At 35.2% G+C, this 23,147-nt stretch overlaps 1 protein-coding gene across 23 annotated transcripts in view; it reads right to left on the reverse strand.

Moving 5' to 3' along the window:
• MYCBP2 (MYC binding protein 2) overlaps positions 1-23,147 on the reverse strand; it is a 282,961-nt gene that overhangs the window by 218,514 nt on the left and 41,300 nt on the right. For 22 of the 23 annotated variants that reach the window (XM_063792229.1, XM_063792227.1, XM_009427092.5 and 19 more), the window contains 7 exons: positions 15,880-16,033; positions 10,604-10,800; positions 7,427-7,669; positions 7,123-7,194; positions 4,978-5,074; positions 1,088-1,161; positions 810-948 (listed from right to left, as the gene is read on the reverse strand). In XM_063792229.1, coding sequence (XP_063648299.1) covers positions 810-948; positions 1,088-1,161; positions 4,978-5,074; positions 7,123-7,194; positions 7,427-7,669; positions 10,604-10,753 — 775 coding nt within the window. In that variant the 5' untranslated portion in view covers positions 10,754-10,800; positions 15,880-16,033. Of the gene's footprint in view, positions 1-809; positions 949-1,087; positions 1,162-2,757; positions 2,894-4,977; positions 5,075-7,122; positions 7,195-7,426; positions 7,670-10,603; positions 10,801-15,879; positions 16,034-23,147 lie in introns of those variants that run through there. The other variant, XM_016925408.4, reaches the window with a different exon arrangement.

The following is a 23,147-nucleotide window of genomic DNA, read 5'->3' on the forward strand; positions in this document are numbered from 1 at the left end:
TCTGTAATTTCAATTCAAGATTTTTCTAGGGAAGAATTATAAAAATACTACATAATTAGAATATAGAAAGTAAAGCACTAATGCCAAGTTTATGAAATGTAATGAGATAACAGTCAAAAAAGATGGATCTTGCAAAGAACCCTACAAGTTACGGAAGGTCACTATTAAACCTGGAGTGGCATGGCAAGCCAAAACTAAAACTCTCAGGAGAACTCATGATCCTAATTACTTTTACAACATTACAAAAGTAAATAATCTAAGCCCAAGAAATACTCTGTGGTTATCTGTATTTCTCTATTCAAGTGAAAGATTACTGATCCGTGTGTAAGGCCAATTACCATTTTGACAATCTATGAGATCATTCTATAGTTACCTTGAAAATCTACTCAAGTAAAAACTTTAAAAATTTCAACGAGAGAACTATGTATATTGTTGTAATAACATTTACAACATAAGTTTTCAAATTTTTAAATAGTTGAAAAATGATGCAGCATATAAACTAATGACATTCACCAATATCCATCCATAATTCTCATTAAATTTTATTTTATTTTGCTCTATTCAAAGCAAAAATGAGAAATTATTAGTCAATTCCTTAGAATGGTCTTCAAATATCATACTTTGTTTAAAGACTGTGTTTCCTAGTTATTTATTCATATTAATTCAAAATTATCCTTTATATTAATAGTAACAGACACAAAATAGCTGCTACAACATAAGCTGAACTGGTGAAAACACAATGTTCATTTTTAAGAGTATGAAAAATTGAAAATTAAAATATAGGGAAAACACTTAATTTGCTATCTTACTTATAATATGCAAGTCCTTTTCCAGATCGAATAGTGAGATACCACAGGCATGTAAGCATTTTCTAGCCAGTTTAAGTTGCAACTCTTGCTGTAGAACAGGTTCAGTGCTTGTGGCAAATATTCTGACAACAAAGCCATCCTAAGAAAAATAAAACATCCACAGCATTACATTACATAAAGAGGTTGTTCAAGGCTCTACAATCTATCTAATAAAAGCTAAATAATTTAAGGAAAAGGAATTCCATTTACACTAGCTACTTAAGATTCAGGATACTTACATCTCTTGAAGCAGCTATCTGATTAATATATTCTCCATCAGTGAATAAAATATTTTGACCTTCAGTGTGGCAATCTGTGCAAAAGGAAGAAAAAGTATTTATATTACAATACAAGCAAACACCTCGCAAAATGAATTTACTCCTCTGTTGAAGTCAAAATGAGAGTTCTCCACGCAATAAGGATAAACTCAAAAGGAGACTGTGCTTTTTAATAAAGAATTATAAATTAGCAGAGACTAATTCAACTAATCATACTTATTACATTTTTGCTTATATTTATAAATCTTCCATAACCAAGGACCTGAGATCCCACCTAATTTCAAAATGAATTAGTATTAGTTATAGTCTGATAGTAAACATGCACCACGATGAACAAACTATAATGTTGGTTACAATCATTTCAATACAATCACATGCAATGGAGGCAACACTCTACTCTCAGACATACATCACAGTCATTAGTGTCACAGAAAAATACAGACCTAAAGCTTCTGTATTTGACATCTATTGTGTCCAACTACAGATATCCCTTGCTTTGTAAAATGGATATTCAAAACCAGTTGTACATTTCCCACTTAGAAATTCAATATTTATTCACAGCATTTTTAGCATTTAGTGTGCTCTAAACTTTTTAAATGTTTGTCCAACACACAGCAGACAAATATATGCTTATGCTTTTATTTTTATCTCAAAGCAGTCATGTATCTTGGCTAGAATACCATATTTCATCAATACTGCATGTATCTCCATAGAATAGTACAACATATACTTTGATCAAAATAATGCACAAGCTCAATTGTAACAAGGGATACCAGTATTACAGAAGGACCACAGGAACACGTGTTAGTGATTGCTACTAAATAACACAAAACTACAAGCAAAATCAACATCAAGGATAAATTCTGCCCTTTTGGAAAAACAAATTTTCAGCAAGCAAGTTAAAAGCACACACACACATACTTCCCAAAATAACTGCAGAAAACTAGGATGAATCTCTCCATTAATCACAATACCAAAACAAAAAATAACATTTCATTTCTAGTTGCACCTGAATCAACAAAACATAAAATTCTGATTTTGGAATGCAGTAATGGAGCCCACCCGAATAAGCTGGATTATTCTTTATCTTTGCCCAGGAGCTTCATACTAGCATACTTCCTTATCATAAATATGCAAAACACAGGCAGACCCTTACCAAATAGAGAATTCAGGGATCACAAACTGGAAATAGAAACTGGGAGACAAGGCCCACTGGTAGCCCAAGAGACTTGGTAATCAAAGAGAGGAGAAATCAAAAGAAAGAGTTCCTAGTCCACTGTACAGAACACAAAGAGGCGCAAGAAAGATGCTTCTCAAGCTCTAAGCAGTAAGATTTTAAACTAAAAAGCAAAGAAGAAAAACTCATTATAATTTCAGATAAACGCAGGGGTGAGGAGTGAAGCGGCGCAAGAAGAGTAGCAAAAAGCCTCATGAACTGAGGCAACCTGTCACCAGACATGGAAAGAAAATGACATAAAGATACAATCTGTAAGATAAGCCGATGTTTAAAGAATAAAATGACAATTATCAGAGAAAAAAAGTATGTTTTAAGTTCATCAAAACAAGGTTGAAATACTTTTTAAATAAACTATACTGTAAGACAAGCTGGAACATGAAGCTCAAGGAATTACCTGATTTATTTATGTCAACTTGAAACATGGTATTCATTACCATCTATAAACCTGACAATTTACTTCTGCTCCTTGATTGGAAGGCTACAGAGCAGAGCTATTCCTACCCAGGAAAAACAAAAAGTGCTATTTGATGAAAATTCAGTCCAGGTCAAAGAAACGAGAAAATTACAAAAGGCTTCTTCAGGCTTGAGGGAGGAGTCTTCTGCCACGTGATTTCAAGATTTTCTCTTTATCCTTTCTTTATCCATCATGTAATATTTTAAGCTTGTATCTTCAGGAATATATCAAGCAACATCTGCCAGTTCTGAAGACAAATATGGGACTATCTTCCTGAAGTTTGGTTCATTCTTCACCACTAATACAGCACACACTTACGAAACACAGAAAGCCACGCTTGTATTGTTCAAAGTTGCATTTCACAAGTTAAACAAAGCAACGAGATTTAAACTGAATAAAGACATTAACGAGTAATTTTTTTATCAAGGCAGAATAAATAAAACAGCTGTAGGCACATATTTTCAAATTGTCTTATCAGTCACAGTCTCTATTAAATGTGCAGGGTTTCTCAGAAGTAAATCCTTGATATTAGTACCCATGTGTTATAGCGGACGGGATGTGTCAATTTAGAATTTTTCTTCTATGTCATTATCCTAAAATGACTGGCACAAAGACAGCACAATAGGAACGCTCATTACAGTGTAATTTATATAGCAAAACCCTGGAAGGCTTTCATTCTCAAACATTAATCAATGGGATATATTTTGTAACATTTAAGTGACATTGTAGAAGACTATTTAATGACCTAGAAATATTTTCAGAATATTAAGTGAAAGAGATAGATTAAAAAAGCAATATGTAGCATATGATCACACTTTTTTACAAGTATGGACATATACACAAAGGAAAAATACGAGAAGGATATTTACCAATATGTTCATAGTGTTTATATATGGGAAGTGGGATTATAATTATTTCAATTCATTCTTTTTTGTTCATATGATTTTTATACAACAGACATGATTACTTTCAATATATGTATAAATATGTGGGGGGAGTGTGCATGTTATTAAAAGTATTTTTTAATATTATTGTCATTATTATTATTATTATTATGACCAAAGACATGCTCCAGGACTTGTAATGAAAAACAAAACAAAACAAAACAAAACAAAAAAAACCCTGTAGACATATCTGAAAATAGATGGTTATTTTCAAAATGATTTTATTAAGTCATCTGCTTTCCAAAGCTCCTCTATTTCTGAAATGGACATGAAATGTCATATTTACTTTAACATAGTATCATGTACACTAATATGTATCTATGTATATGTAGTAAGGTTCAAATAAATGTTTGATGAAATTATTAAGATTATATTTAAAAATAAACATGCAGCCCAGGAGCAATTATTCTTCTCAATGCACTCTTCAGAAGTAGCTCTCACTTTCAGATGGTCAAATGCTTACAAGTAATATTGCTACTATGAAATTATTGACAGACACATTAGACACTCAAGATTTTAATATAAACAGCCTCAGAAAGTATCAACATTATAAACAAATTCAAAGATCTTACAATAAAGAATATGCATTTTTCCAGCATTCATCAAAATTGGAGACCTACTGCCTGATAATTTAGCAGTGATTTAAGTGAATATATAAAAGCCTCAAAATTAAAGCAAAATAAACTGTGTCCAAAGACCTTTATCAAAGTATTATTAAGAAGCATAAGAAGCATAAATGATGAAATTAAAAAAAAAATTCCTGACCCACCCTAAACTCTCTGTCTCTTTAACATAAAATAAAATAAAATTAAATTAAATTAAATAAGGAGGAAAACCCAACTGCACTGTTGTTAAAGTAAAAATAAACAGAAGGTTCTTTATACTGAGTCACATGAGAGCCAGAGTTCTGATTTTTATTAAGAGCAACACAGTTACATCACCCCACTAATTCAGCAGTGGTGGGGTGAGGTCAGAGATTAGGCCATAGACGGCCAAGTTTGAAAACAAATATTAAAACTTGTTATATTTCTATGTCTATTCTCTTGATATGTATTAACTTCACATAGACTATAAAATGCTTTGTATGTCAAGATTTTTAAAACCCTTTTATAAGCAAGCACTATCCCTTGCTAATCATTCTTTATGTGTCTAAATAGCTTAACATGCACATTTCTTAAAGTTGCTTGTGGAGAAAAAATGACTACTTGAAACATACCTGGTAACATCACAGTACCATCTTGCTCCAGTGTTTCAGGGCTTATCCTTATGGCTGTCATGCTGTGGTTATTCACATCTCTATATAATAAATAACCCTGATAACAGCAAAAAGTTTTCCTGTTAAAATATTTATTACTAATTCAGCAGAAACAGCAGCCATACAGCTCCATATTACAGGTTTTTGAGGTACAATAATACATCAATATTGATGTCTAAAAGATATTAATGATTAAAAATATAAGAACATTCCTCTCAATTAGAGGAAAAGTCATACATTATTGAAAATTGATGTAACATATTCCCAGAAACATAATTAGGTATACTAAACAGGACAGTACAGGTACAAACATTTTGTTCAAAATGACCATACCACTTGCCAAGTAAATAATATGAATGATCACTGTTACTTTAACAAATACTTTAAGAAAAATAACAAGTATTGAGTTTGCTATTTGAAAATGAATAGCATAGTGGTTTCAGAAGGTGTGGTATGCCATTGAACACACTGCTATAATAATATACTTTCCACGGCATTATTTCTTAGATAAAACACAGTAGAGTGGCAAATAAAAATTTGATGAGATATTTTAAACTAAGTTCAATTTTTAAGAGACAATTACTGAGAAACTAATTTGTTATCTAAAATTTAATTTCAGGCTGGGGGCGGTGGCTCACGCCTGTAATTCCAGCACTTTGGGAGGCTGAGGCAGGTGGATCACCTGGGATTAAGAGTTTGAGACAAGCCTGGCCGGCATGGTTAAACTCGTCTCTACTAAATATACAAAAATTAGCTGGACGTGGTGGTGGGCACCTGTAATCCCAGCTACTCGGGAGGCTGAGGCAAGAGAATCGCCTGAACCTGGGAGGCGGAGGTTGCAGTGAGCTGAGATCACGCCACTGCATTCCAGCCTCAGTGACAAGAGCAAAACAACAACTCCAAAAAAAAAAAAATTAATTTCAAATTCTCCCCAATAGGTGATACAGTAGAATTATTCTTCATGTAACAATAATAATTTCCATAGTTTTCAAAAGACTTTCAAATATCTTTTATCATTTGATCCTGACAACAAATCTCACAAGCTCAGCAAGGCAGGCATGCAGGGAAATCTTTATTCTCTATCCTTATACAAAGGAACTTGGGCTTCACTGTTCAGGTAGGTACTGTATGGAAAAAAATATTTCTAGTCCCTCTTGTCCATCCTTCATTTGCTTTTCTCCATAAGAGGAGGAGTAATGTATCCATCTGGCTGCTGACCTTGTAAAAGGCTAACACCTATCTGGCTATGTTGGTCAGGAGATAAGATCACAGCATTAAGACACAAAAGCCCAGGGCTTTTCTCTCTTGTGATTCTTTGCATATTCTTCATGCAGGTAGCTGTCTACTGAGCAGGCCAAACACTGTTTCCTAGAAAGTACTGAATCTAGACTAAAATGAAAGAGTCTGTGGTAAGAAACCCTAATTTGGCCTCAGGACATGTATACATTTCCAATTTAAATGTGCTAATGAGACTGGGTGGGGTGGCTCGGGCCTGTAATCCCAGCACTTTGGGAGGCCCAGGCGGGTGGCTCACTTGAGGTCAGGGGTTTGAGATCAACCTGGCCAAAATGACGAAACCCTGTCTCTACTAAAAATACAAAAAAATTAGCTAGGCATGGTGGCATGGGCCTTCTCAGGAAGCTGAGGCACAAGAATCACCTGAACTCAGGAGGCAGAGGTTGCAGTGAGCCAAGACTGTGCCACTCCACTCTAACCTGGGTGACACAGCGAGATTCTGTCTCAATTAAAAAAAAAAAATGTGCTAATGATAAAGGTGGTCTTCAATTCTTATCTAGAGGCTCACTTACACAAGAACTCTAAAGAAGGTATGTTTAATCCCATATTAAAGCTAAATAACAGAGGACCCAATAAGTTAACTGAGTTGTCCAGTCATACAGCTAGTAGGAAGCAGGGCCAGAACTAAAATTGAACCTCTTATGAGTTCTGAGACAGTGTTCTTTACGCTACACTATTCAGTTGTTATGGCCATATTAGTAAAAATATATCATTTATGTTTAAATAGAAGTGATATTATTGATTAAACAAGGACAAATCACATGTTGTAAAAGATAAGAAAATTTTGATTTATTGTGGATAGTTTCTTACCTGAGCATACCCTAACCAAGACTTTTTTTCTTTTCTGTTTCTAATACGGGATGTAGAATTGTATATATGGCCCTGTAAAAATAACAAAAGTTAGTATATCAGTGGTTTCATAATTAATAATCAATGAAAAATAATACAAATGGGTGAATGACATTTAATGCATGTATTTCAATTATGGTTTTCAAATAAATATTATTACACTAAAATTAGATCATATTCTAGAAATGAAACTAGAAACACACAGAACACAATTCATTATGGTTATAACTCTGTATAATTAAGGAACTGTAAGGAATCACATTACCCTAACTGTTCCACTGTATCCAGAGCCTATTTTATATAATCCATCCTTGCATAATAGATAAAGAAAAAATCCATCATTCTGAAGTAGACATTGGTCATCTTCATCAACAGATATTTCTTTTAATGGCCACTTGTGCATTAAAGCTGCTTTCTTAATGCCATTACTAAACCAGTCCTGAATTTGAATTTTTCCCACCAAAACTGCTTGTACACTTCTCTGTAGCGAATTTAGAATTGTTGGCACCTAATCAAAAGAGAAGAAAGATAATGAAAAAACATTTTTAAATGTTACAAACACAGAACAAAGATACTTTGGTAATATATCATCATTTATAAGACAATAAGTTGTTCAGAATGATATTTCGCATGCCAGCAAAAAGTACCAACTAAAAGTTCATCTATAAGAAGCAAATCTCAAGCAAGGTAGACTTCCTTACTCTTGGGATTCCATGTGATTCACCAATTCTGTAAAATCTTAGCCATTATTTCAAGTACTCTATCTCCACAAATCTATTATTGCCTTGTGGAACTCAGATTGTATTACATTAGATTTTGTCATTCTCGATCCATGTTTCTTATTTTATCTTCCATATTTCTCTCCTTGTCTCTCTGTTGCATTCTAGATAATTTCTTCCTCTTTATCTTTCAGTTCACCATTTCCATCTTCAATCATTTTATACAATAGTTAACCCATTTTAAGTTTCTAATTGTAATTATTTGGTTTTTCATTTCTAGGAGTTCAATTTGTTTTTTTTTCCTAATGTCTGACTACTTTTTATATTCTCACTCCTTAATCATACTTTTGATATTTTCTTTTATTACTTTAACCATACTTTATATATTCATACACATACACATTCTATATCAAATAATTTCAATATCTAAGGACTTGGCAGGATTGATTCTACCATATTTGTTTCTGCTAATTCTCAATAATGGTGCCTTTTTCCATGTGCTTTTTTAATTAATTCGTTTCTGAGCTCAAATGCAATAAATAGTGTTTTATTTGCAGAAAGCCTTTGAAGTCAAGAGTTCAACCCTCCAGAAAGGATTTCAGTGTCTTTCAATACAGCATCTTGCAGTACTACCATGTCTACCCTGCTTTAAACTCTCTGTTAAGCTTTATGAAATGGACAAGTAGTATGCATTTGGGTGCCAAAACAAATCTGAGATGTGAAGAGTTACACATACTCATATGGTTTGGTTGTGTTCCCACTCAAATCTCATCTTGAATTCCCACGTGTTGTGGAAGGGACCCAGTGGGAGGTAACTGGATCATGGGGGCAAGTCTTTCCTGTGCTGTTCTCATGATAGCAAATAAGGCTCACGAGATCTGATGGTTTTATAAAGAGGAATTTCCCTGAACAAGCTCTCTTTGCCTGCTGCCATCCACGTAAGACATGACTTGCTCCTCCTTGCCTTCCACCATGATTGTGAGGTTTCTCCAGCCATGTGGAACTATAAATCCATTAAACCTCTTTCTTTTGTAAATTGCCCAGTCTCGGGTACATCTCTATCAGCAGCGTGAAAACGGACTTAATGCACACATTCTCAGGGAAAGCTTTTCTCCCTCTACCAACAGTCAGGCCAGGAGAGTTTTGGGAAATGAAGTTGGTATATAAAAGGCCAAATCATGAAGAGCACTGTAAGCCATGTTAAGGTAATGGGCTTTAATATGGTGTTTAGGCTAGAGTTGGGGATGTGGTGATGTGGCAGGTCTGCAGAGAACTGCAGCTATTGATTCAGAGGATCAAGTAGTTTTGTGTTGTCTAGTGATTGAGCATAAATATTGGAGACAGGTAAGCCCTCGAGTCCTGTCTCTGTTATTTGACAGCTCTCTATGCTGTAGCTACACTATTTGACAGCTCTCTATGCTATAGCTATACTAAACTTCTTTCAGCTTTCAAATATTTCACTCTTACTCTCACCTCCATGCCTTAGCATATGGATACCTAGAACATTCTCTCTCTACACCACCAACACCAAAAATTTCTCCTGGCTGATTTCAACTCATTAGTTTAGATCTCACCTCATATCCTCTGGGAGGCTTTCCATGAACGTAGTTCTTATACTCCTGCTATGAGCTCTAATGGCATTCCTAAGTCTCTATATAAAAGCAAATCATATCAAAATTCATAAGCTCTTATGTTGGTGGTCACTATCCTATTAAAATCTGGTATATGGTATCTGAATGTTTGTGTTACTTTATTACAATTTTAAAAATATTTGCATATTTTAAACATATATTTAAATTAAACATTTGCCAAACCCTGAAAGCATGTCTACAGAACACAGCTTGAAAACCACTGTATTAGAGCAACTTCAAAATAATTAAGGACCATAAAAAGGGACAAAAGGATTCCAAGCAAGGCAGAAAGGAAGAAAAGAGCAGAAATCTAGAGTAAGGGAATGGGTCTTGTCTGACCAGGAGAGTTCAAGATCACTGAATAAGACAGAAAATGACCAATGTACTCCTTTTGCTATCTTTGGTCTGCTAATAACAGGATTGAGGCATCCCTTCCACCTGCTCTAGGGTTGCCCAAGGGGCCAGAGAAGAGTAGACAGTCAGGCCTTAAAATCATAACTTCTTTCTCAATTTCCAGAGCCTTCCCAAATAATTAAGTCAAGTTTGCCTATAAGGATTATTTTTCCCACCACTAAAATGGTGACGAGCTTGTTTGTTCCACAACTGAATATTAAAAGCCTAAAATGTTTTATACACAGCTGAAGTAACTCAGAAACGAATCAATTCATAAAAAAATCATAATTAACCAATCAAAAATATATCAGATTGATACCATATCTTTTTCTTTCAATAGAGAAAAGATATTTAAAACCATGAATGAATTCCATACTAAAAAACTCAGGGAAAGATGGGAAGAAGGGAGAACGCAGACAGCAAGACAACAGCAAGGAAAGAGAAGGCTATGGTGTTAAGGCAAAGACCAGCTTAAAGATTTAAGAGGTCTGGCCAAAATTCATTTTATTATATTTAAAGCTTCAGAGTTAAACATACATATCACTTAATTGAAATACTGTAGATTATTTATGTATCAATCTTGGACAGATCAAGCTACTGTAATGAGTGAGAAAAAGCAGAATTCCTCTTGACAGAAATTGAGATGAAACTGTAACTTGTCATCTTATAAACTTCTAAGCAGATATAAATATGAAATACCTGAATAGTTTGGCAAGCATGGCTTCCATTGTTGGTGAGGATAGCAGAGATGGCCTGAAGTGTCCTTCCTGTTTCTCCCCAAGAAGCCACCAGACTAAAGAGGCAAGCACAGGAAAGTGCTGTTAAGGACTGTCCTGTGCTGTCATTCATCCCAGTACTTCGAACGGTGATTTCCAAAAGAAGCTGGAAGAGAGACTCTGTGGATAAAATAGAATTCAATTATATTCATCCAACATACGGAACATTATATGCGTATATTTATTTATTTTTACTTTGTCTCATTATAAACAAAATTTAAGGAATCTAGAACAATTACTTTGCTTTAGTTTCTTTCTAGTTACTCTCTTCCCCAAAAGTTAAAATATTTATGTAACAAGGGTCTTAAAGAACATTCAGTTCAACTCCTTTTCTTAGTAAAAAAAGAAAATCAAAGGTCTTTTAAAACAAGCTTGCCTAGAGGCATTCACATATTCAAGAAACTCATCCTATCAAGTAATAGACTACTTGTCATACTTATTTTACCTTTTAGATTAGGAGGCTTCTTAAAATGTTGTGTCCAGGAAATTATGTATATATTTTCAAAGTAATAGAAACATAAAACATATGCAATAATGTGCTTTAATATAAAATTGGCTATATCATTAACATAATAGCAATTCACACTTAGGATGTAATTCATTTATACCCTAGAAAAACCTCCAAGTCAATAGGACAGATATTCTCCTCCTTTAATAATGAAATTGAGATATGGGGTATCAAAAGATTTTTCCTAAATCATAAAGTCATTTAGTGGTGAAGATGAAACACACACACACACAAATGTTTTACAACCAGCAGAGGTCTCCGCACAAAATTCCCTGAACACCTCCATCTAAGATTCAATCAACAGACATCTGGGTATTTCTTCCACAGAAGGGAGACTTGAAAATCCTTATAGAGTGAATAATCAGATGGAGAGGGAAAAAGAGAGTTAGAAAAAGAAAAACTGAGAAACATGAAGAAAGGGAAAGGGAAGGGAGAGAAGGAGGAGAACAAGAGAAAGAGGAGTAATGTACTGCAATTCTCTAAAAACTAAAATGCCACCTGTGGGTTATCTGGTAACTTACAGAAACCCAGGCAGCCCCTACCAATCCCTCATCTTCCATAGCTAATCCCAAATTAAGTCCTGTTTATTTTACTTCCTAATGGATAACTCCACTTTTCCCTACCTCATCATCATCTTTCCAATCCATGCTATCATCATCTCTTTGATAAAAAGTGTTAAGTTATCTCTTACCATTCGCTTTTGCCCCAATAGCCAGGGAGAATTTCAAACCAAAAATCTGATTGTCTACTTAAAATCCTTTCACTCCTTTGTTAATTTCTTCCTCCCTTCTGTCTTCTTTTCTTTCCCCCTTCCTCTCTTCACTTGTCTGTACACATCCTATACTTCCATTTTTTTCCATTTATCCTTTCCTCTACCTTTTCCTCCAGCTATCCTTCCTTCCCTCCATCCTTTCATCTATCCCTGTTTGTCCATATTTCCATCTACCCATCCTTCCTCCAATTATTATCCTTCAGTGAGTACATCTGTTGATTATTCAGCAAATATATACCGAACTCTCACACATTAGCAACTATTCTACACTAGGGTATTGGCAAACATGACAAAGAATGTCTCTACCCTTTCAAAAAGGTTAAGAATCCAGGGAAAGAAAATAGTCAATAATTTAAACAAATAATTTAAGAAAATAAGGCTATTTAAAAAATAATATTCTTAATGTAATGAAATAGAGAATGACTTTCCATTCCTCCTAGCCCACTAATCAAATTCTTTAACATGGCATGTAAAGCTCCGCATGTCCCTGCCTCCTTCCTCACCTGTCACAAGACTGTTTCCTTCACTCTCCACATTCTAGCCATATTGCTCTTCTTTTCATTCATTCTCCTTTCTGTCTCAGAGCCTTACTAAATGCTGTTATTTCTGCCTGGAGCACTTATAATCGAATTCACTCCCTCCTATTCACCCTCTAAATCTCATATGTCACATCTTCAGGGAGCCTGTTAAAGACTCTCAGAAGGAGCTGGGTGCAGCAGTGTGTACCTATAGTCACAGCTACTTGGGAGGTGGAGGCAGGAGGATCACTTGAGTCCAGGGTTTGAGTCTACCCTGGGCAATATAGTAAGATCCTGTCCCTAAAGAAAAATAAATAAAAATTTTTTAAGTTAAAAAAGGAATCTTGGCCAGGCGCAGTGGCTCATGCCTGTAATCCTAGCATTTTGGGAGGCTGAGGTGGGCAAATCACCTGAGGTCAGGAGTTTGAGACCAGCCTGGCCAACATAGTGAAACCCTGTCTCTACTAAAAATACAAAAATTAGCCGGGCATTGTGGAACGCGCCTGTAGTCCAAGCTACTCAGGAAGCTGAGGCAGGAGAATAGCTTGAACCCAGGAGGTGGAAGTTGCAGTGAGCCAAGATCGCACCACTGCATTCCAGCCTGGGCAACAGAGCGAGACTCCGTCTCAAAAAACAAAAAAGGACTCTCAGAACTCCTTCTACTTTCCTCCATACGATTTATCCACATTTCTAATTATACACATATCCAACTCTCTGATGCTAAGTTCCATAATAACAGCAATGGTATCGCACATTCTTAGCACATAACAAAGGGGGTGCTATTACATTTCAGTGAGTACTCGAGAATATAATCTAATTGAACAGAATATATGGATATAAGGAAATATATTTTTAAATAGATAATTTAAAAATCAAAATCTATTTGCAAAGAGAAGAAGCTTGGTGTATACTAATCATCAAGATATTCCATAGTAAGAGTTATATAAATATACACATATTTTCATGAATAACACGAAAACAACCGAATGGGAAAAAAAGGATAACCAATAAGATTGTGATATTAGATTTAAAAAAGGAGGAGAAGCAAGTTTCAAAAGAAATTTAGTATAAAAGAACCAAATCAGTGCTTTTATCTTTGAGCTAATTTAACAAAATAGAAAACATGAAGTGATAATAAATCCCTTACATAGAAAAATAAGCCAAAGCAGTGACGAGATCAGCAGTAAACACTGAAAGGATGGAAGACAGACGAAAGGCAGTACAGCAGAATTTGAAACTTTAAACAAGAAAATAAAAATGAACAGATTAATAAGGTGAAATGTTTTTGGGTTTTGTGGGATTTTTTGGGGGGTTTTTTTTGGTAGAAATGAGGTCTCATTCTGTCACCCAGCTAGAGTGCAGCGCAGTGGCATGATCACAGCCGACTGTAGCCTCAGACTCCTGGGCTCAAGCGGTCCTCCCACCTTAGCCTCTTGAGTAGCACTCACTTCCATGCCCCGTTTTTTTTTTTTTTTTTTTTTTTGTAGAGATAGGGGTCTAAGTTGCCCAGATTGGTCCCAAACTCCCAGCCTTAAGCTATCCTCCTGCCTCAGCCTCCCAAAGTGCTGGGATTACAGGCATAAGCCACCACACCCAGCCAATAATGTGAAAATTTTGATGGAAGATAAGACTAAAGCACACATTATATGTCAAAGCTAGTATTGAGAACAAGTTCTAGTTTTAAAAGAATAAAGGAAAGAAAGTATGTACAGAACGGATACAAAGGAAAGTATATAACAACTGACATGAGACATGAGAATGGTAGAAGACTTAGGAGGAAAGAAATAACATGTTCAAAGTAGGAAATATGACATCCAAGTCTTCGTGGGTATTTCAACATTCCAATTATTTGCTAACTAACAAACCAAATCCAAGAAAACCCAGCAAAATATTGTTAAATAAAATAAATCAAATCTTCAGTAAAATGCTGTCAAGCCAAGCAGCACTTCACAATATTAATATGATCACTGGTGCTATCATAACAATAACCAACACGGTGCTTGCCTGCCAACATGACAGCTTCTATTTGGTAATAGCTTTTAATAACTGTGTATGTGAGGGGGGTGGTTTTAAAAAATCCTCAGCTTGTTTCAATGACCAGCATCCTCCCTCCCATTAAAACAAACAAAAGTCAAACACAAAAACTGAATCCCCACATGCGACCAAAAAAGAAAAATCTGACATGTAGTTAGGTTCATGCAATTTGGTTCTCACAGGTGGGTCCTACAAAATCTAAATAGCCAAGTCGGAAAAAAAGGACCAAGTTTTAGTCTAAACCAGCAGTGTAGTCCTCAAACCAGCATCTGTATCACCAAGAAACTAATTCCAAATACAAACTCTTGGGCCCCACCCCAAGTCTATGGAATCAGAAACACCATAGGGAAGTCCCCGATAACTCTGATACATGCTAATGAGAATTGAGAACCACATAATGAGAACCACAGCTCTAGTACTTCTGAGAATTTTCCTATAATACTAGAAGGATCTAGAAAACTTTAGATAGTTTAAAGACCCATAGTTAGCATCGGAAAAAAAAAGCAATTAACCAGTTAAAAATTATGCTTCCATCTATATTTCTATTCCTTAATACCTTTTAAGTAAAAGCTCCTATCTTATTTAAAGGATTACATGTTGAGCCTAGGTCACTGATATGAAAGGCAAGAATCGGAACATACTTTAAGAAAAGCGAACACTTTATTTACTTAATGAAAGTTGCTAAGTCAGAAGTTTAATCCATAACACAAATAGATTTTTATTTATGATGAATACCAAAAAAAGTCCCCTCAATTTAGAAACTAATTGTACTGTTGTGGCTTTGTGGCATTTATTTCCTTTTCCCCTGTTTTTTAAAACTATTGAGAGTAACAAGTTAGAGAAAGTGAATGTTAGCTATTTTGGCCAAAAGTTTAATAAGAACGATTTCAGTTAATAGTGACCTTAAGGTTTGAGGATTATTTCTGGATTCCAGGGATTTATGTTTTGTTTGCCCCCCGCTTCATCATACTAATTGAGAAATGTGTGTGCATGAACTTCAACTCTTAAACCATAACTTCAGTGGAACACAGAAAAAAATACTCGAGAACTTATACCCCTGCTGTTTCCATACCACAATTAAATAAAGACTGCATTATAGGCTATTGTGTGTGCTTCATAAGAGAAGCTCTTCACTTTTTAAAAACTGCAAACTGACAATTTATAATTATATAAATTTATGGGGTATAAAGTGATGTTATGATTCATGAATAAAATGTGGACTAATTAACATCTATCACCTCAAGTACTTAACATTTTCTGTAGTGAGAACTTTAGAAATATTCTCTTAACAATTTTGAAGTGTACAATACTCTATTATTAATTATATTCACTTTTAAATGCTTCACTGAATGAGCCTTGGCTCTTACCTAGGACCTCAGGTGGCTCAGACTGGAGGCCTTCTGGCTGCTGGCCCTGCAGCACGTTGAGCAGGGCTTGGAGACTCCTGAGACACAGGGATGGATGAGAAAATCGTGTCTCTTTGATCAATTCAAAAACTTCACAAAGGCCAACCTCAATAATCTATTTAAAAGGAAAAAATATATATACTTTATGACATGTAAGCTAGTAACACTTTCTAAGCAGTTTAGTTGGTACAAGTTACTTCCACAGCAAATGATAATGTATATGTATAATGGAGCCATAATAAAACATCATGAAAATGGCTTATAACAATGAACTAGAGACTAGATTGCATTCACTCAGAAGAAATAAACTATATTAATTTGCAAAGTTCATTTGATTGTACTCAAGGAAAATTCAGTACTCTTTTTGTCAAAAGTCATGTTAATTGTTACCTATAACCAGAAATAAAGTCAACACAGCACATATAGTAAAAAGATTTTATAAGGAGCTTTTCGTCTTAGCCTTTTCTATAATGGTACAATCACTATATTATTATTTATAGTTGGTATCCCTTCTTGTAGGATGATCACAAAACAATTTAAAACTGCTTAGCTAAAAATATCACTGGTACTTTTCCTTTAATTATCTTACTATTCCTCATCAGGTGCAAGAAAAATCAGACTCTATATCCAGCAAAAGAGATAAATTTGTTACTAAAGATTGAGAGAGCAAATTGCAATGAATGAGTTTAAGGATATACCTTCATAAGACTGATAAAACAAAAGACAAATTCCATTTCTCAGGCAATGTCAACATTCTGAGAACCAGTTCAAGAAGTATTAATTAAATTGTTTGGAGAAGTAACAGAAAAATTGAAATAAGACTAATTAGTAGAAACTCCCAAAACCATTAATTCTATTGAACACAACAGTGGAAGAATATTCTCTCTGCTGATATTTTTGCATTAATTCATATATTACATAAATACCTCCTAAGCACTCATATTGCGCAAACTCACTTTAGGAAATATGAAGGTATACTAGACCCTGTCCTCTAAGAGTTTATAATCTAATAGGGTAAATTAGTCATGCTATATAATTCATACTCAATACAGACCTCTGTTATAGCATTTATTACATTACAGTATAACTATTTTTGTTTTCATTTTCCCAACCATGTTGGGATCTTCCAATATACATGGAACATGTCTTAAACGGCTTGTATTATTTTCCAATATACAAGGAACATGTCTTAAACGGCTTAATACCTCCCATGCCTAGCCAATTACCCAGCATATGGTAGGCACACATTAAATATTTGTTTAATTTATTCACTAAATTGTTTGCTAAAAAACCACTGCATCTCAGAAATACATTTTCTAAACCAGAAGCAAATCGGCTGAAGGTAAGTCAATTGTAGTTCTGATTAACATTTACAAGTTTTCTGGAAACAACAGATATAGCTAAGAAGTCAAATAACTAGGAGGACTGTCTTTGGAGAAGTTATCTAAAATGCTAACAGACTTGATTATAGCTAATATTACAGAAGAGTCTGCATAGAGTTTCAATTGATTAAACACATTAAGTGATTAAACTTTCACATTTGATATAGTTTCTTTTCCTGGAATGGACTAGAAAACAAAAACATGCTGTCCAAGATTTCTATCTGCTTATGTACTTACAGGAAAGAGAAATGTGAAGTCAAAGATCTCCAGAGTACAAAATATGGGGCTCTATTCTCAAGCCAATGGAAGACTACTATATTCTGTCATTCTTTCAGATTGCTTACTCTGCTACCAACCATGATTTTTCATAAATCCAAGAGGATTCTTCACAGATGACATTTTTGGCTAAGGTTCATTTATTATAGATACAGTTTCCTACAGTGACAAAGGAATTATTGAACCTTGCCAGAAACAGTAAGACTGCCTAATGAACAGGTTCTTGATCTCTCTGGTAAGTTTAAGGTGTAATAACAAGTGAATGGCAATAGGCAACTCAGGTGGGCTGCCTAGAAACAGAGGTAGCCGGTTTTAGTGAGACTGGCCCATAAAACTTTGGTCACAATGATGATAGAGAACTCTTCATCTGTCTGGGTTAAACACTGTGAGAGTCTCGCTAATTATCCACATCTTGGTTTATTGTAGACTTTTTGTTTAACAAATGGGAAAACATTCATTTTCAGAATAGTAATATATATTCAATACACAACAAAAATCAACCTCAAGTTCTGTAACTATTAAAGAATTTTTAATATTTAGCTATGGATTATTGCACAGAGGTAACAGACATGTTCTTAAATAAGTCTTTTTCTGCTGTTTGGCTAAGTATAAAGTATTTTACCAAAAGTTTGAACTTTGAAAGTAGACTTTAAAACAGTTTGAAGTCTTATAGTCAATGAAAACACATATTTCTCCCTCCTTCAGTATCGGGAAGGAAGAGTGTAAGGAGAAAAAATATAGTCCTGCCAATATAGTATTATTTCATTTGTGTATAAAAAATATTTTAATGTGTACATAGAAAAAAATGACAAAAGAAATAAAAATGTTTATATTGGGTTATATTTTGGTTAATGGTATTTCAAATATTACTTCCGATTTTTAATACCTCTTTAGAAAAACGTTCTGATTTTTCAAATCATCTACAATAAATATGTATAATTAGCAAAATAAATAAATGTGATATTTAAGAAAAATAATAATTATAACAATAAAAGAACACAAGAAGCTTCAATACTTTCAATAACGAACTATAACTAATTACCCAACACATGCTTTCGCACTTCTCTTCAGAAAATAGTCTTTTGTAAATTTACTGAATTTTACCTTTACTGCTGCTCTCAAATAATTAAATTTTGAAGGTTATCTATCATATTTGAAAGATAAAGAAACATGAAGCCCAAATAATTACCTGATACAGCCAGTCTAATATGCTAGGAAAGTGAGATAAAAATATATCTTTCAAGGTTTTATTTTGCCCTTCTCAAATCATATATTTCCAAACGTGACTTTATTATTTCATGACTAAGTGTGATCATAAAAGTTTAGTTACATCACACTTGGATTTAATAATTAATGCTTTACCCTTAAAAATTGTATCTTGTTTAGTTAAGAGGTCCTAAAATCACTTCCGATACTTTTATATTTGAAAAAGCTCAAAAGGAAATCAAAATTATATTTACATATTACCATAGAGTGAAGTATACTGTCTTTTAAAATTGTTTGTATAAAGCAAATATTTGGTACAGAGATAATATCTACAAATAATAAAAAATTTAAAAATCTAGAGACAGAGAAAAAAGGAGGGGGAAGAGGCAGCAGCAGAAGGAGAGGAGGAGAAGGCTAAGGTGGAGAATTCTGAATGTGAGGCCGGGTGTGGTAGCTCACACCTATAATCCCAGCACTTTGGGAGGCCAAGGTTGGGGGATCACCTGAGGTCAGGAGTTGCAAACCAGCCTAACCAACATGGTGAAACCCCATCTCTACTAAAAATACAAAATTAGCCAGGCATGGTGGCGCATGCCTGTAATCCCAGCTACTTGGGAGGCTGAGGCAGGAGAATCACTTGAACCTAGGAGGTGGAGGCTGCAGTGAGCCAAGATCGCACCACTGCACTTCAGCCTGGGCAAGCAGAGTGAAACTCCATCTTGAAAAAAAAAAAAAAAAGAAAGAAAGTATGAGTGTGAAGTTTCTGAGTTCCTTGCCTCACAAATTTATCTATGACTACTACCATCTTCTTCCCTTCTCTTCACACTCAGAGGAAGAGAACTTTTCAAAACTTTTCAACTTTTCAAAGCTATTTTTTCAAACAATGTTCTTGATCCCACCCCCTCCGATCTCTCACAGAAATTTGTTTCAACTTGTGCCTACATAGTGATAACTCCCAAATCTATTTTTCTAGCTGACACTTATTTTTTGAACTTCAGCCCTACATAGCACACACTGGATACTTCACATTTACCTCAGAATCAGCATGTGAACTAAACTTGATCATCATTTCATCCAAGCACTGTTCCTCATCCAGTATTCCCTCTTTCAGTAAAGGCCCTCACCACACAAAACCTTTAAGAATATCTTTAGATTCTGCCTTCTTTTTCAGTCGTTATAGCCAATTTATTACTAATTCCTGTCAATTCTGCTTAACATTTCCTATATTCAAAACACTGTCACTACCATAATTCCAACCCTCATTAACACTCTCTAGACAACTGCAATAACTGCCTAAATGGTTCCTCTGTCTCCAGTCTCACTCACCACCCTGCAGTTATGGATATGCCTTACTAACCGGAGTACAAAGTTACTTACTAACTGGAGTAGAAAGTTACTTACTAACTGGAGTACAAAGTTACTCCAGTGTTAGTAAGGCATATTCATAACTACAGGGTGGTGAGTCTGATGCAATCATGCAAGTCTGATGATATTCTTTTGCTTAAAATCTTCAATATTTACTAATCACGAGATAACATCTGAATCAATTACATGGCACATAAGGCCCTTCATGATTTAGCTTCCTGCTCTCTCTCTCTTGCTCTATCTCAGCCAGTGTTGAGTCCTTTCTCTAACGTGTTCCACTATATCTAGCACTCCCTATCAATCCTTAAGGCACTAGAGAATATTTATTGACCTGGTTCTTATCCCTACAAGACAATGCTTTCTTGAGGGCAGGAATTATGTCTCATCCTTTTGTTCTCAGGACCTAATATAATGCTGGCTACAAATTCAAAAAGAATATACTGAATTAAGAAAGAAATGATCCTAGGTAAGTCTAAATCTTTTAATAATGTGGCATGACTGGCTTCAAATGGGTTCAGATGGGAAATATGACTTCTAAGCGTTACTATTTAAAAATTATGCACCAGGCACGGTGACTCATGCCTGTAATCCCAGTACTTTGGGAGGCTGAGGCGGTCAGATTGCTTGAGCTCAAGAGTTCGAGACCAGCCTGGGCAATCTGGCAAAACCCCATCTCTACTAAAAATACAAAAAGTATCCTGGGGTGGTGGCAAACACCTGTAGTCCCAGCTACATGGGAGGCTAATGTGGGATGATCACTTGAGCCCAGGAGGCGGAAGTTAACGGTGAGCTGAGATCACGCCACTGCACTCCAGCCCCGGTGACAGAGCCAGACCCTGTCTCAAAATGAAAATAAAAACAAAAATAATAAAAATTATGTAGCTATAAAATCTGTAAAGTTTTAGAGGATGTAGATTTTAGTGACAGTTTGAGCTGGGTAAAAAACTTAATGTAGAAGCATTCAGGGAATAGAAAGCTCCTTTAAATACAACAATGATTACTGATCCACAAAACACAAAAACAAAAGCAAAAAGCAAAAAAAGGGTGACAATCAAGGTCTATATAACAGTCAAACTCAATTTATTAGAAACTAAATAATAATTTAAAACTCAAGAATGGGAAAAATGAAACTGTATTACAACAACACTTCAACAACAGATTAAAAACTGTCTTAATCATGTTAAGGAAAAAAAAAAAAAGAGTACGAGAGACAGAAACCTTAGGCAAGAAGGAATGGGACAGCCACACACTAAGGAGGAGCAACAGAGGAACAAAGAAAAGGAGCAAACTAGGATAACAGCAGCATTTGGGGCTGAGGCACAGAGACGGTCAAAGGGAAAAGAAAAATGCCAACATTTCCCACTTGTCTTCAAATCCCATCACCTCAAACCTTAAGAGACTAATTTCGTCCTCAGTGTCAATCCTTCATGTCATGGAAATGGCTGCCAAAAAATATCACCTGAAAGTTTCACTCCCCACCCATAGTATCTGCTTGCCTCTGCATAGAGGCATCTCATCACTTCTTCCTCTCTTTACCTCTCATTCATCAGGTGATTGCACTGATTCTCTAGAAGTTTCATTTGCTTGCATAATTGTTTTAATAAACTGAAGAGTTCCTTGACAAGTAACTCAAATTCATTTGCACCTACACATTTTCTTGTTTGCACCTAACCTGACACTTACAACTATATATATCATTTACCGAGCACTTCTTTCTGCCAGGTACTGTTCTCTCAAGCACTCAACATCCATTAATTCATTTGAATTGTCACTACAACCCTATGAGGTAGATGCAACCCCCAATCTATAGATGACAAAACTGAGGCACGGATGTGTCAAATAACTTCCAGTGTCACATAGCTAGTAATTTTAATGGTGTTTGAACCCCAGCAGTTTGGCTCCATAACCCATGCTAACCCTGTTTGCAGACAGGTCAGTACTTGGTAGAAAATTCAGTATTTATCACTTGGGCTATCTGATCTTCTTTAATTTTCTTTGAAAGATCCGCCTTTGACTCTGTTAATTATGCTGCAAAAGGTTATCTTAAGAATGCCTGATATTTCATTTAATACTCACTAATCCTGATGTTTTTAAACACCCTAGGAATCCATTAGTTTACTATTCAAAATCTGCATACCTGTGTAAAAAATTTACCCAGGCTTTTGTTTTCTCTCACAATATTGAACTTAAGTAGCACAATTACTATAATACAGTGTGACTCACACATACACAGAATTGGTATTCTAACTAAAAAGTAAATTATACAAGTCCTCCAGCCCTACGTCCTAACTCAACTATGTTTTTTATCTCAATCTCTCCTAGTTAAGCATAAGAAATTACAATTAGAGACCATAATTTCTACGTAGAGCAGCTCCCATATTAAAGATAAACATGTTTGTTTTAGGTTAAAGAAAGAAGCTATTGGCCAGGCACGGTGGCTCACACCTGTAATCCCCGCACTTTGGGAGGCCAAGGTGGGTAGATCACCTGAGGTCCAGAGTTTGAGACCAGCTTTACCAACATGGAGAAACCCCATCTCTACTAAAAATACAAAATTAGCCAGGTGCGGTGGCACATGCCTATAATCCCAGCTACTCAGGAGGCTGAGGCAGGAGAATTGCTTGAACCCAGGAGGCACAGGTTTCAGTAAGCCAAGATCATGCCATTGCACTCCAGCCTGGACAGCAAGAGCAAAACTCCGTGAAAGATAAGAAAGGAAAGGAAAGGGAAAGGCAAAGGAAAAGGGAAAAGGAAAGGGAAAAGAAAAAAGGAGAAAGGAAAGGAAAGGAAAGGAAAGGAAAGGAAAGGAAAGGAAAGCAAAGGAAAGCAAAGGAAGGAAGGAAGGAGCTATTAGAGTAGGTACAGTTATGACATTGCAGACAAAGGAAATAAGAAAAAGAAAAGGGTCCCACTCTAAAACAGGAGGCAAAAAGGACATGTGAAGATGGCTGATCAAGAAGCTGAGTAAGTTCACAAAACCTGTATTACTCTATGAAATAT

The sequence above is a fragment of the Pan troglodytes genome, chromosome 14, assembly GCF_028858775.2.
Source record: "Pan troglodytes isolate AG18354 chromosome 14, NHGRI_mPanTro3-v2.0_pri, whole genome shotgun sequence".
In the NCBI taxonomy this organism is placed as follows: domain Eukaryota; kingdom Metazoa; phylum Chordata; class Mammalia; order Primates; family Hominidae; genus Pan; species Pan troglodytes.